Consider the following 14,444-nt stretch of genomic DNA (forward strand, 5'->3'; position numbering starts at 1 on the left):
AATAATAATAATAATAATAATAATAATAATAATATAATAATAATAATAATTAATAATAATAATAATAATAATAATAATAATGATGGTAATAATAATAATAATAATAATATAATAATAATAATAATATAATGATGATGATGTGATAATAATAATAATATAATAATAATAATAATAATAATAATAATAATAAATAATAATAATAATAATAATAATAATAATATAATAATAATAAAATATTAATCGAACAAATCCAGTCTCAGGTAAAACATCAACACGTACTAGACCTACCTGAACTTTCTGGGAGATGACGGCGTGGGTTTCCAGACTCAGCACAGCTACGTCCCACGGGAACTGGCTGACGTCAGCTCTGAAGTTGTGATGGATGGAGGCGTTCTCTACCCGTATGAGGGCCTCGCCTCCCCTGGAAATGTACTGGACTCCCAAGGCAACGAAATGTTCGTAGTGACCCCAGTATATCATGCAGTGAGCTGCGGTTAGGATTTTGTTCGTCTCGAAAATCGTTCCCCCACAGATGTGGTACATGCGATTGTCAGACCATAGGATCTGAAGAAAAGGTTTCAAGAATATGTAATAGTAATAGGGAATGAGATTAGCGGAAGAGTAGCGTCCCTTGATTGGACGTCACCGGTGGAGAAATTATTTGTAAACAAACCAACTACAAGCCAAGCGCTCCAAATACAAAATTTAGTATTCATATTTCTGTATACAAAAATGAATAACGTTGATTATGATATGAATTTTTGTACAGAAATATGAATAATAAATTTTGTATTTGGAGCGATGGCTTGTAGTTGGTTTGTTTGCAAATAACTTCTCCACCGGTGGCGTCCAATCAAGGGACGCTACTCTTCCTCTAATCTCATTCCCTATACGTTACCCGATGTCTGTGGAGTGTATCGTCAAAAGGATTCGATGGCAATGGCTGGGGTATGTCCATCCTGGGCCGGACGGAACACTGGCCTGGCAAGGAAAGCTTTGCAATGGACACCCCAAGGAAAGAGGAAGCGGGGTCACAACATTGCCATCCGGAAGTATAACGGACCAGCATACAAATCTATGTGTAACCTTGAATGTTTATAGTCTGGTTATTACAGTTTCGTGAAACTACTCATAAACATGGAAAAAGAAAACCCAATAACAAATCAAATTAAATTTAATTGAGCTTTATATAGCGCAATATCCACTAAATGTGCTCAAAGCGCTGTACAAGGGGTCCCTACTCAACAGCAACATTTAACATGAAGGACGGGAGATGACGCCTGTTAGGCGATGTTACAATTTTTCGGACAAAGACAACGCTGTTAACGGCCAAGTCCTCATTTTACACCTGAGTACGATGAGAGAATGTGAGCAAAGAACCTTTTCCAAGGACTCAACTATGCGCAAGCGTGAGGCTCGAACCCAGGACCTTCCGATCCGAAAGCGAGTGTCATACCACTAGACCACATAGCTGCACAAAGGCCTGAGTGACGTCATCGTCGTTTTATCCAAACCCCAAATTCTAATAGCTCTAACTGCAGATGGTTCAATGGGGATGATCAAGATTACCTTTCAATGTGCCGGAGGTCAGAGGTCACACTGCAAAGTGTGTTCAAGGTGAGCCACATTCACATAGTGAAAAGTGTTCACAGATTTTGAAACTTCTAACACCACGATAGGTCATTTTGCTAAGCTTGACACATGTGTATGTTTACAACTTTCATAAACACAGCAACGGGTTTATATTTATTGAGAAATGTCCAATCGTTGTACATCAACAAATCATGTGATCGATGACTAGGTTGGACGGAAACATGAATATAGATCACACCCCCCCCCCCCCAGTAAACTCTCCACTGTTTGAAAAACTTAATTATTTGACGGTTTTGATTGGTTTGGTTTAAATTTAAATACATGTCGTGAGGTATTATCGGTTAACCTATCCGAAAGAAATGAAAACAGATGACAAAGCCCCTCGCCCCAAATAGCTGTCATCTGCATTTTTTGCGGCCGCAAATATCAGGGCGATCCGCAAATTTTGGCAAATTCCCAAAATTGGCAAATCGTGGCAAATTTTGGGAAAATTGGCAAATCGCGTGGCAAATTTTGGGGAAAAAAAGAAGCGAAAACAAAATAACGAAAAAAAAAGTGGGAAACTTGAGAAATGTTGCATCTTTGCCTGGGCCGAAACCAAGGGAAGCTACTCTCTACGGATAATGATCTTTTAAAATCTTTGTAACAACGCTATTCATAATGTAGCCTCCTTAAATGTAATAAATTGTCTTTTATATGTATTTTTCTCTGTATCGCGCGTTAATTTTTAATGAAACGCTTAGTTCTCCTCGCAAATTTTTTTGGCAAATTTTGGTCTTTTTGGCAAATTTCTTGGCAAATTTTGGGTTTTTTTTTTGGGCAAATTTTGGCAAATTTAAGGTCACAATTTGGCAAAAAATGCAGATGACAGAAATAGTACGCCGCTCATGTCCCAAACCTGCACAGCATAACATTTACAGTCGTACAGTCACAGCCTCATATAATATTTGTCAAAAACTCTAAATGACAAATGATGTGGTAGAATTTCAAATTCAGTTTATGTCAAAAGACGAATTGTGTGGACGTTTCGGGATGCCCTTCATCAAACGACAGACAGGTTCATATCACACAAAAGGCATCACGATTGTAATGCTTATGACACGCATTGAAACGTTGTTACTCCTATAGTGGACATGGGGGTCACTTACTGTGTCTTCTATCTCCCTATGTCTGTTTTCCAACTTGCTTTCTGTCTTTGTCTTGGAATGAGATTACTTGGTTTTGTCCTGGCCCTGACTGGAGTCCTAGCTGGGAGGGAAACAGTCAAATGTCTAGCTAGTTTTGGGGGTTGATATTTTTTTCCTCGTAAATCATCTCTCTGTTATGCACCGTATTTGTTTTGTATACATATTATATATGATCTGTAAACATTTGAGTGTATTTCTCATAGTTGGGACCTGTGCTTGTGTCTGGATGAGACTTTTAGGTGATCTCAAACTAAGTACTTTGATAATGTGCTCTTGGAATCTACATCTGTTTCCTATTTGAACCAATTCCCCTTTTGTCTTCATTTTTCTTGGATGCTTTAATTGTAATTCTAGAACTTTTTACCATCCCATTTTCTTCCTTTTTACTGGCGTTGATATGACCTAAATGTGAGGCAAGCGCCGTAAAACCCTTAAAAACAAAAATAAAAACAAAAACGAGACGTTGTTACTATTGGTTTTGAACCCTTTGTTGTTTTTAGAATCACATTTAGTAACACAAATTTTAATATAAAACCTAGAACCTTGAGCTTTTATATAGCGCAATATCCACTAAACGTGCTCAAAGAGCTTTACAAAGGGTCCCTGACTAACAGCAACACGTATAAATGTAGAACGAGACATGACGCCTGTTAGGCGATATTACAATTTTATTTACGACATAATCAACGCTGTCACCGGCCAGGTCCTCATTTTAAACATGATTACGGTGAGAGACTGAGAATAAAGAGCATTTTCCAAGGACTCAACTATACGCCGAGCGAGGCTCGAACCCAGGATCCGAAAGCGAGTGTCATACCACTAGACCACATAGCCGCAAAGAAATAAAATAGAATTCCCTTTATACATCCCTTAGGAGAAATTTGTCTCTAGGGTCTATTCCAAGGTGCAGTGCAGCGCCGCAAATTGAGCTTGGGCGAGGCGACTTGCTCGAGGCCACACAGCGCAGCGGCGGCGGGTGATCGAACTCGGTACCTTGTAACTTGTAAACACGCCTAACAAGCAAGACGTGTCGTTGTGTGCTCTGGTGTATTTTAATTGTTTTTTGATTTATACATATTGATACCTGGACATTTTTACTTCGTTGTACTCATTAAAACATAGTGTTTCTTATTGTATAGTTTTTATCAATTCTTAAGAAAGGACTGCTGTATAATTCTGTATTTTATCATGGAAACTGTAAGTTTTAAAAGATTTTTACACAGTCACTCTTACAAACATTGTTCACCTTATTTTTAGCCGGGATTTACCACCATCATTATTTTAATAATTGTGAACACTTTTATTCAACATCTGATTTTTACAACAGGCCTCGAGGCGGTAAACGTAAACAACGTCACATTCCAGCTGTGATTTTTAACTCAAGGGATCCGATTTTTTACAATAATATTAATAAGAACAGGCCTCGGGGAGGCAAACGGAAACAACACAACATCTCAATGGTAACAACTCGTCGTCCACCCCGCCCCCACACAAACCCCCGTCCACCACCAACACTTGTAACTGTACCGACGACAGTTTCACAAACGACAACAATAACATTGTTATTGGTCTTCTGAATGCACAGTCCTGCCGTAACAAAACGAAGAATTAAACGATTTATTAACGGAGAAGAACTTCGACATATTATTTATAGTAGAGACATGGCTCTCACAGTCTGGAGACGACCCAGTTGAAAAAGCTATGACACCCCCTGGGTACCAATTTAGATCGTATCCAAGGAAAGATCAGCGAGGGGGTGGCATTGGCGTATTTTATAAAACAAAATTAACTAAACATGTGGAAATCCTCGAAATGCGCTGCAAAACAATGGGAGGCCATTGATCATAGATTATCCCTCCAGAATACAAGATACAACTTCAACTGCATCTACCGACCGCCAGCAAACAAGAAAAACAAAATAAAATTACCTGATGTTAGGAAGGAAATCAACGAGATGCTAACTTTGCAACACACGCGTCCTGGCCATTCAATTATACTCGGCGACTTTAATTTTCACTTCGACAACGTATGCTCTGTGGTATACGTCGGACGTTAAAGAAGCTAAAACGAAGTGTCGGAGAGCAGAAAGACTGCTGAAAACATCAGGCCTTACGATTCATCGTGAAATATTCAAGAACACATTTCGTGCCTGGAAGACAACAATAAAAAAGGCAAAGACCACGTATTTTCTTTCAAAATTTGAAACTTCTAAATCTTGTAAACAATTATTTAACATCTGCAATGATCTACTTGGACGTGAAAGATGCACTTTATTACCATCTACAACCAATCGAAGAGACTTGCCAAACACATTTGTCAACTTTTTAAAAGACAAAATCCATAACATTCGTTCAGAACTAGATCGGCATGAACCATTTATAGATACAAATACATTCTGTGGTACCCCTATAGACAAGTTCCAACCAGTTTCACCTAGTTTCATAAACGAGTTGATAAAAAAAGCCCCCATTAAATCCTGCGACCTTGATCCCCTACCAGCACAGCTTTTGGCCAGCTCCATCGATACATTATTACCATCCATTACATCAATCATAAATGCATCCATACTGACTGGTGAAGTTCTATCGTGCTTCAAAGTGCCCTCGTCAAACCACTTCTGAAGAAACCATCACTGGACCACAATATATTAAACAATTATCGTCCTGTATCAAATTTACCTTTTTTGTCAAAACTTTTGGAGAAGGTAGTTCTTACTCAATTAACATCTCATCTTAAGAACAACAGTTTGGAACAACCCTTTCAGTCAGCCTACAAACATCAACACAGTACTGAAACGGTGCTTCTTAAAATCTTTAATGACTTGTTATGTAATGCTGATGCTAACAATTTCAATGTATTATGCCTTTTAGACCTTTCAGCTGCCTTTGACACCATTGACCATGACATTTTGTTAAGAAGACTAGAAAATACGTTCGGCATAAAAAGAATTGCCCTGAAATGGTTTACATCATATTTACAGGATCGATGGCAGACTATCGTTGTGAATCGTGTTCAGTCAGAACAAGTTTTACTAAATTTTGGAGTGCCACAAGGCTCTGTTCTTGGCCCTGTCCTTTTTACTGTATATATGCAGCCCATATCTAGTGTGATATCCAGATTCAATCTGTGATCATTTTTATGCAGATGATACGCAAATATATGATTCAGCACCCCTTAGTAAATTACAGTTCTTAATACAACGAATTACGAGCTGTTTTAATGAGATTAAATCTTGGATGCACCACAATAAATTAAAATTAAATGATAGTAAAACTGAGATTTTAATGTGTGGAAGGCCGAGTATCCTTAAACAGGCAAATAAATTACCTATTACTCTCGGAAATAGCACAATAGAATTTTCAAATAAAGCAAAAAACCTTGGCGTCATCATTGATAAAGATCTTTCCATGACAAGCCACGTGAATAACACCATACAATCTATGTACATAGAAATGAAAAAAAAAGCAAAATTCGTAATTTAATACCGAAGCATATAGCAGAACTTTTAATTAATTCCCTGGTTTTATCTAAATTGGACTATTGTAACTCCCTTTGGGCGAATTTAGCTAAAGACAAAATTAGCAAACTTCAGGTTGCTCAAAATAACGCAGCCAGGCTCATTGTACGCAATAACAAAAAATACCCGTCAGCAACTCTTCTTCTCCGTGAGTTACATTGACTTCCTGTGGAAACAAGAGTTGCCTATAAGATTTGTACTGTTGTCTACAAATCCCTGAGCACGAACAGTCCCTCCTTTATTAAAGACCTTCTAAACATCTATGTCCCCAATAGAAACTTGAGGTCAAGCAATGACCAATCAATCCTTGTCAAACCTAAGCCATTGCGTAAAATAGGTGAAAAGTCATTTCAATTTTTGGCCCCCCATTTTTGGAACTCTCTCCCATCACACGTGAGATGCTCGGATTCGTTGACAACGTTCAAATCTCGCTTAAAGTTTTATCTTTTTACGTCATAATGTTGGAATACTATTTTCATATTTTGTTGTTGTTAAATTGAATTCGTATCAAGTTTCCTTCACACTTGTCTCACTGTAATATGTTTTGTTTTATATCACTGTAAATCGCTTAGAGCCTGTGACAACGGGGTAAAGCGCTATATAAATACCATTTATTATTATTATTATTATTATTATTATTATTATTATTATTATTATTATTATTATTATTATTATTATTATTATTATCTTTCGGGTACGAAGCCAAGACCGTACCGCTGAGCCACGCGCGCCAACACTAACATTAACATCAACAACAACACACCACCACACCCTACCCCTTCCCCCCCCCCCCTCCTCTTCCTCTCACCCCTCACCTGCAAAGAAGCTATAAATGGAAACATCGACTCCATGGCCTCGTGTCCCCTCCGAATCATTTTCTCAATCCCCAAGGTAAAGGAAACCGAAAAGGGCGGTAACATTTCTCTGTTCCTTCCGTTGTTTGCCAGGACAAAGGCCAGTGGGAAGTATGACGTAGACAGGTTCAGATTTGGGTCAATGGCAGTGACCGCCGATCCGAGGCCAAAACTGAAACTCAGCACCACGACTATTGGTTGTAGGACCACCACCACGGCCCCCAATCTCTTCTCCATTGTGGAACACAAAGAAACAAACGCAATCCTCCTTTTCCTTTTGCCTTTCTGATGTCTTCTAGAACATTCCTTGATTGATTTTCCTCAACACCAGATCTTTACCTGTTTCAAAAAATAAAAAGATAAAAAATAAAAAAAAAATACCGGGAGTTCAAGTTTTGTTGTTGTTTTGCTTAGAATTGAAGAATTGAATTCAATAGTCTGATGTCACGCCGCCCGGCAACGGCGTCCATCTTGGTTCTAAACAAAGAAAATCATTACTTTTTTTTCTTCATGCTGGCTAGAACTTTTCATATGCCTTGTGATCAGAATGTGTAAAAGTCAAAACATGATCAAATTTATGTGTTTTTTCCCCTCTGGATACGCTTTTATGCTCGCCGGAGAAATATTTCATACGGGCGTCTGCCGTTGTTCCGATAGTTTAGAGCCAGTGTTACTAAGTTACCATGCGTCATTAGGAAGGAAGTGACGTTACGACTATTGAATCCTATTATCACCGCCTTCATTTGCAATTTATAGATAGAACGAAAATAACGTCACTCGGGTCTTTGTTATTATTTTTTTTTTGGACATCTGCGTTCATGAGTAATTCTCACTAAACTGTATGAACCAGACTAGAATAGTTCATGGTTACACATAGTTGTGTGAGTTGGTTCGTTATACTTCTGTACGGCAATGTTGTGAGCTTCTTTGCCAAGCGCTTTCTATCTATAAAAAGAATTATGGAACAAGGGAACATTGTTTACCTCACATGAATTGCCTTTAATTTGGACAATAAAGATTATTATTATTATTATTATTATTATTATTATTATTATTATTATTATTATTATTATTATTATTATTATTATTATTATTATTATTATTATATAACTTACATATACGGTTATCAGGATTGTCGCCCTTAGAGATTCACTTTGAATTTCCTTACACATTGATTAAACGAGCTATCTTATGTCCCATAATATTACTAATTTTCATAGACTATTTATGTTGAAGCGTGCGGCTAAGTGGTATTGTTGTATGCATGACACTCGCTTTCGGATTGGAAGGTCCTGAGTTCGAGCCTCGCTCGCTCGGCGAATAGTTGAGTCCTTGGAAATGGCTCTTTACTCACATTCTCTCACAGTAAACAGGTGTAAAATGAGTACCTGGCCGTTAACAGCGTTGTCTCTGTCGAAAAAAATTGTAATATCGCCTAACAGGCGTCATGTCTCGTCCTAAATGTTAAGTTTTGCTGTTGGTCAGAGACCCCTTGTAAAGCGCTGTGACCACGTTTCGTGGATCTTGCACTATATAAAAGCTCAATTTTTTTTTCTTAATAATTTCTATTTTGTTGTTGTTAAGAATAGAAAAAATACTACGACCTTCCTTTGTGAGGTGGCCGAGAAGTTTTAAGCCATTGCATGTGACCCAAATGTCACAGGTTTGAGTTTCGGTTCAGGCACTTCATTAATATATCTTACAAAATTCTAGTGGGCGAGATCATTAACCCCCTCCCCCCTCCCCCCTCCCCCCGTGCTAACTGTGGACAACACGGGTGATTCCTGCTGACAATAGTCGTTGGGCTCTGTGACCCGCAGATTAAATTTGATACATTGAGATTTCTGAGAATTTAATAACATTAAAAACAAACAAACAAGCAAACAAAAAACAAAACAAATGGTGACGTATGCATACTATTATACAAAACACACACACACACACACACACACACTCACTCACACACACACACATAAAAAACAAAAAAACAAAATAAATATAAAACTGACACAGTACGCGATATATATGAAAAGAATATGTACCAAGGGAGGCAACTGGTAAAATATAACTTACATAAAAGATTATCATGATTATCACCCTTAGCGATGCCCTTTGTATATAACGAACTACATGTCCCATGATATGACGATTTGTCATCGACCCTAGAATGTTGAAACGTAGAACTCAGGATCTAATCAAACTTCAACGTTTTAAATATGCGGCTATGTGGTCTTGTGATATGACCCTCGCCATCAGATTGGAAGGTCCTGGGTTCGAATCCCACTCTGGGCGGCTCTTTGTTGAGTACTTAAAAACAAACCAAAAAAAAATACGAATAATATTATTTATTGCAACATTGTTAAACTAGGCCAATCAGGGAATTCTGTTGTCAGACCTGAACATACGTAGACGTGGTGGGACTCTCAAAGTGAATTTAGAATAGGGAATGCGATTAGCGGAAGAGTAGCGTCTCTTGATTGGACGTCACCTTTCAGAGAGAACGTCAAAATGGTTTTGCGCATGCGTCTCTCTCGTCCTCGCTTTTCGTGAAGTGTCTCATGCCGCTTTCACCGGAAGCGAGGACGAGAGACGCATGCGTACAACCAACATGACATTCTCTCTCTAATAACTTTTCCACCGGTGACGTCCAATCAAGGGACGCTACTCTTCCGCTAATCTCATTCCCTATAGGTAATGTGAGTTGGTTGAAAAGTGGGAAAGTATTTGATTCTCCACCATCTAAAATAAGAATGATCCCAAATGTCTGGGTGGGGTTCATGACCACCCAAAGTGGACAGGGAGGTACGTACTGTGTTTTCTATCCCCCTATATATCTGGATGGGGTCCTGACCTCCCATAGTGGGCAGGGAGGTGCATACTGTGTCTTCTATCCCCTTATATCTGTTTTCCAACATGCTTTCTGTCTTTGTCTTGGAATAAGATTACTTGGATTTGTTCTGGCCCTGGCGGGAAGGGAAACAGTCAAATGCATAGTTATTGTTTTGGGAGATTATATTTTTTTCCTTGTAAATCATCTCTCTGTTATGTATTATTATTTTTTTAATTTTTGAATGTATGATATAAGCATTTGAGTGTATTCCTCTTTGTTGGATTTTGTGTTTGTGTGCGGATGAAACATATATGTGATCTCAAACTAAGTACATTGGTGGTATGCTCTTGGAATCTACAGCTGATCCTTATTTGTTCCCAGTTCCCCTTTGTCTTACTTTCTCTTGGGTGCTTTAATTGTAATTCTATATCTTTTTACTATCCCATTTACTTCCTTTTTACTAGCGCTGATATGACCTAAATATGTTGCAAGCGCTGAAAAACCTCTTAAAAACAACAAACAAAACGATTCCAAATGTTCCAAGAAGCTTATAATATGTTCATATTATAAGCTTCTTGAAATGTTCACATTTTTTAAAGCTATCTATATGCTAATAGACACTTAGATAACCACGCCTCTCGGACAGTCGTCATAATGTAAACAGAATAAACTACACAGATTTTACAATCGATGGTGTGTGTCTAAGTAAAATACCCACTGTTCTAACGCATGATCAATTGAACCAACACAGAAAACGATTGTTGAACTTCTACGTTTATAATATGATTTAGAAAATCTTGTGATAACTAGTCACTCATGAAACTATAACAATGATCCGAGAAAGGCCGAATTCATTCATTTTATTGTTTATAAACAACCATCTATGTATGTCCCAACACGTGTGAAGGTATGTCACACATTCCATGTTTTGATTGGTCAAAAATCTACTGGTTACTTATCCAGTGCTTAGCCGTGGCCTTCGTAAACTCATGACCTGATACTCACCCCTCCCCCTCTCACCCCTTCCATAAATTGTCATAAAACAGGACGACGATCAGGGGAAAACAACTTGATTGTGAGTCGTAATCAATTAATAGGTAGATACCCACGCCTCTCGGACAGTCGTCATAATGTAAACAATGGTAGTGATTGGTACACACAGCAAACTACACAGGTTTTACTATCGATAGTATGTGTCTAAATAAAATACCCACGTTTAACCGCTTGGTCAATAGAACTAACACAGAAAACTATGTATAAATGTAACCGTTTAAAATCTGATCGAGATAATCGTGTGATAACTAGTCACCGACCTGGCAGTATAAAAACAATAACAATGATCAGAGAGAGGGCGATTTCATTCACATTACTGTTTATAAACAACCAAATATGTTTGTCCGAGCAAGTGTGAGGGTGTATCACAAATGTTAAGTTTTGATTGGTCAAAAATCTACTGGTTAATTGGCTCAACCAATAGAATCGTTGTGTTTCGTTGAGCATTTTTCTAACAACAACTCACTTTTTACTTTTACTTTCGTTTGGTGACCGAGGACTTCTTTTGTAACGTATTTTTTTAGTCAGTATGAGTATGAGGCCTTTAGTTTACGAAAACAAAAACAAAAACAAAAACACCCCCCCCCCACTTGAGCTTTTATATAGTGCAATATCCACTAAACGTGCTCAAAGCGTTTTACAAGGGGGGCGGGGGGGGGGGGTGACCAACAGCCAACACGTAACATGTAGAACGAGACATGACGCCTTAAAGGCGACATTCAAAAATTTTTTTTCGACAGAGACAACGCAGTTAACGGCCAGGTTCTCATTTTACACCCGAGTACGGCGAGAGAATGTCAGTAAAGAGCCTTTTTCCAAGGACTCAATCATGCGCCGCATAGGCTCGAACTCGGAACCTTCCGATCCGAAAGCGAGTGTCATACCACAAGAGCACGTAGCCGAAGGCGACCACCTACCAAATACCGCTTTGACACCATGGGTTACATATACAGACCAGCCTAGTTCCACGAACAAGTCGTGGAATGACGAATTTTTGACTCCAACTACAAATCTCAATTCGTCTATTTGACTCGATACATCTTTTTGAAAAGTAAAATTTAGTTCCTTAGATCCCCTATTCAGGACTTTGGTGGATTTTTTGGATTATGGTGATGGCAAATCATTGATTTGTAAATCTATTTATAGTGACTTTTCATCTTTGTTGCCCTTGGAAACTACGAATTGTCAAACTGTCAAGTTGGCGACTTTGCATATGTTATGATTTGTATTATGAATAATAATAAAAAAGAAATACGCCCTTTCGCAACGGCACCATAAGATATCATCGCCTAGGCATTCCATGAAGGAATATAGATAATCCATCAAACAAGATGTCTGATGTCAACAGGAATCACCCATGTTGTCCAAGTGAGCAAATTGGAAGTTAATAATCTTTTCCAAGGTAAAAAAACAAACAAACAAACAAACGAAAATGCATGAAGCGGGGCTCGAGCCTGGGGCCTTTCAGATCACAGTGCAATGCCTTAACCACTCAACCACTTCGCCCCCCCAGTATTACGAATACCTCCGTTAGAAAAAAGAATTTATTTCCAGAATCCAAACACTATTAGCTGTAAGATCCAGAGCTAGCTGACGTCCAGACAATTGCAAGTGGCTCTGATGACAAGGGAGTAGCGCTCTTCTCTGTGTGAATATCATGTAAGTCGGAGGGTCGAGAAAGTGAAAGTAGCTTTAAAGTTAAAGTGGTATCGACTATCTTTAATGGATGGTTGTAGAACAAAGGGGAAGATGTTTTGATTTATGTATACAGCGTTCAATAGCTGCTGAATTGTCTTTAGAGGAGATTAATGTGTAAGCTTTTTGAACTATTTTTTTTGGTGATATTGATAGTCTGCGTTTAAGTAAAAGACCCATCTATTCTGTCTGCCAAAATAATTGTAATAAAAACACAAAACTATATTTTATCGATATAGATAGTAGTGTACGTCATCATCATCATCATTGCCTTTTTCACCCTGGGTCAGGGTATAGGCCACAGACAAACAGTTTCCATCCTTTTCTATCCCGAGCTAACTTTTTAATCTCATTAATCTTTTTGTGTACGTAACAATGAAAAATGCTCATCTATTCTTGTAACCCTAAATCGCATGATCTATATTACATTTCCACGTGCTCGAGGTCATTGGTCACATTGGAATATGTGCTCAAAGTGACCCACATAGTGAAAAATGTTCACAGTTTTTGAAATATCTAACATCACGATTGGTCATTTTGTTCAGCTTGACACATGGGTATGTTAACAACTTTCATAAACAAAGCAGCGTGTTTACATTTCTGAAGAAAGATACAATCGTTGGACAGAAACAAATCATGTGATTGATGACTTGATGGATGAAAATTTGTATATAGATCGCTCCCATTGCTCAATTATTACAAATGTACTCAGCCACGGTCGATGTAGCTATATAGATTTCTCTCAATAATTTAAGATAAGAATACATTTTCGTTTTCAAATAAAAAAAAAATGGGATCAAGTAGGTTGAAAAAACCCCAGATGAGATGGCTTTTTAAAATCTTAAACTTAAGCATTTATATAGCACAATATCCACTAAACGTGCTCAAAGTGCTTTAAAGGGGTTTCCTCGCCAACAGAAACACCCAACATGTAAGACGAAACATCATGCCTGTTAGATAGCCGATTTTGCAATTTATCGGTCAGTGACAACGCCGTTACCGACCAGGTACTCATTTTACAACTGAGTACGGTGAAAGAATGTTAGTTAAAAGCCTTTTCTCCAATGACTCGACTATGCGCCACCTAGAGAGGGACTCAAACTCTGGACTTTCTGATCCGAAAGCAAGTGTCATACAACAAGACCACATAACCGTCATGGCTGCCCTTTTGTATACAATGACCTTGGCGTTGTTTGATTCTCTTAAAGGTGCCCGGATCAAGTGGATTCCTGCAAACTTCACGAGATAGATTCCTCCCAACCGATGGTGTTCTAGGTGGATTCCTGCAAACTTCACGGGCTAGATTCCTCCCAACCGATGGTGTAGTCTAGGTGGATTCCTGCAAACTCCCTAAACTAGATTCCTCCCAACCGATACGGTGACCTAGGTGGATTCCTGCACACTCCCTAAACTAAATTCCTCCCAACCGATACGGTGGTCTAGGTGGATTCCTGCAAACTCCCTAAAGTAGATTCCTCCCAACCGATACGGTGGTCTAGGTGGATTCCTGCAAACTCCCTAAACTAGATTCCTCCCAACCGATACGGTGGTCTAGGTGGATTCCTGCAAACTCCCTGAGCTAGACTCCTCCCAACCAATACGGTGACCTCGGTGGATTCCTGCAAACTTCACGGGCTAGATTCCTCACAACCGATGGGGTGGTCTAGGTGGATTCCTGCAAACTCCCTGAGCTAGATTCCTCTCAACCGATACGT

At 38.6% G+C, this 14,444-nt stretch overlaps 1 protein-coding gene across 1 annotated transcript in view; it reads right to left on the minus strand.

Annotated features, from left to right (window-relative positions):
- Positions 1-12,691, minus strand: part of LOC144957134 (chymotrypsin-like elastase family member 2B) — a 12,878-nt gene extending 187 nt beyond the window's left edge. The window contains exons 1-3 of the mRNA XM_078888155.1: positions 12,560-12,691; positions 7,113-7,490; positions 289-564 (exon numbers count right to left, since the gene is read on the minus strand). Coding sequence (XP_078744281.1) covers positions 289-564; positions 7,113-7,388 — 552 coding nt within the window. The 5' untranslated portion in view covers positions 7,389-7,490; positions 12,560-12,691. The remainder of the gene's footprint in view (positions 1-288; positions 565-7,112; positions 7,491-12,559) is intronic.
- Between the last annotated feature and the right edge of the window lie 1,753 nt (positions 12,692-14,444).

Source organism: Berghia stephanieae, chromosome 11 (genome assembly GCF_034508935.2).
Source record: "Berghia stephanieae isolate SIO BIC M18660-M18661 chromosome 11, UCSD_Bste_1.3, whole genome shotgun sequence".
Lineage (NCBI taxonomy): Eukaryota > Metazoa > Mollusca > Gastropoda > Nudibranchia > Aeolidiidae > Berghia > Berghia stephanieae.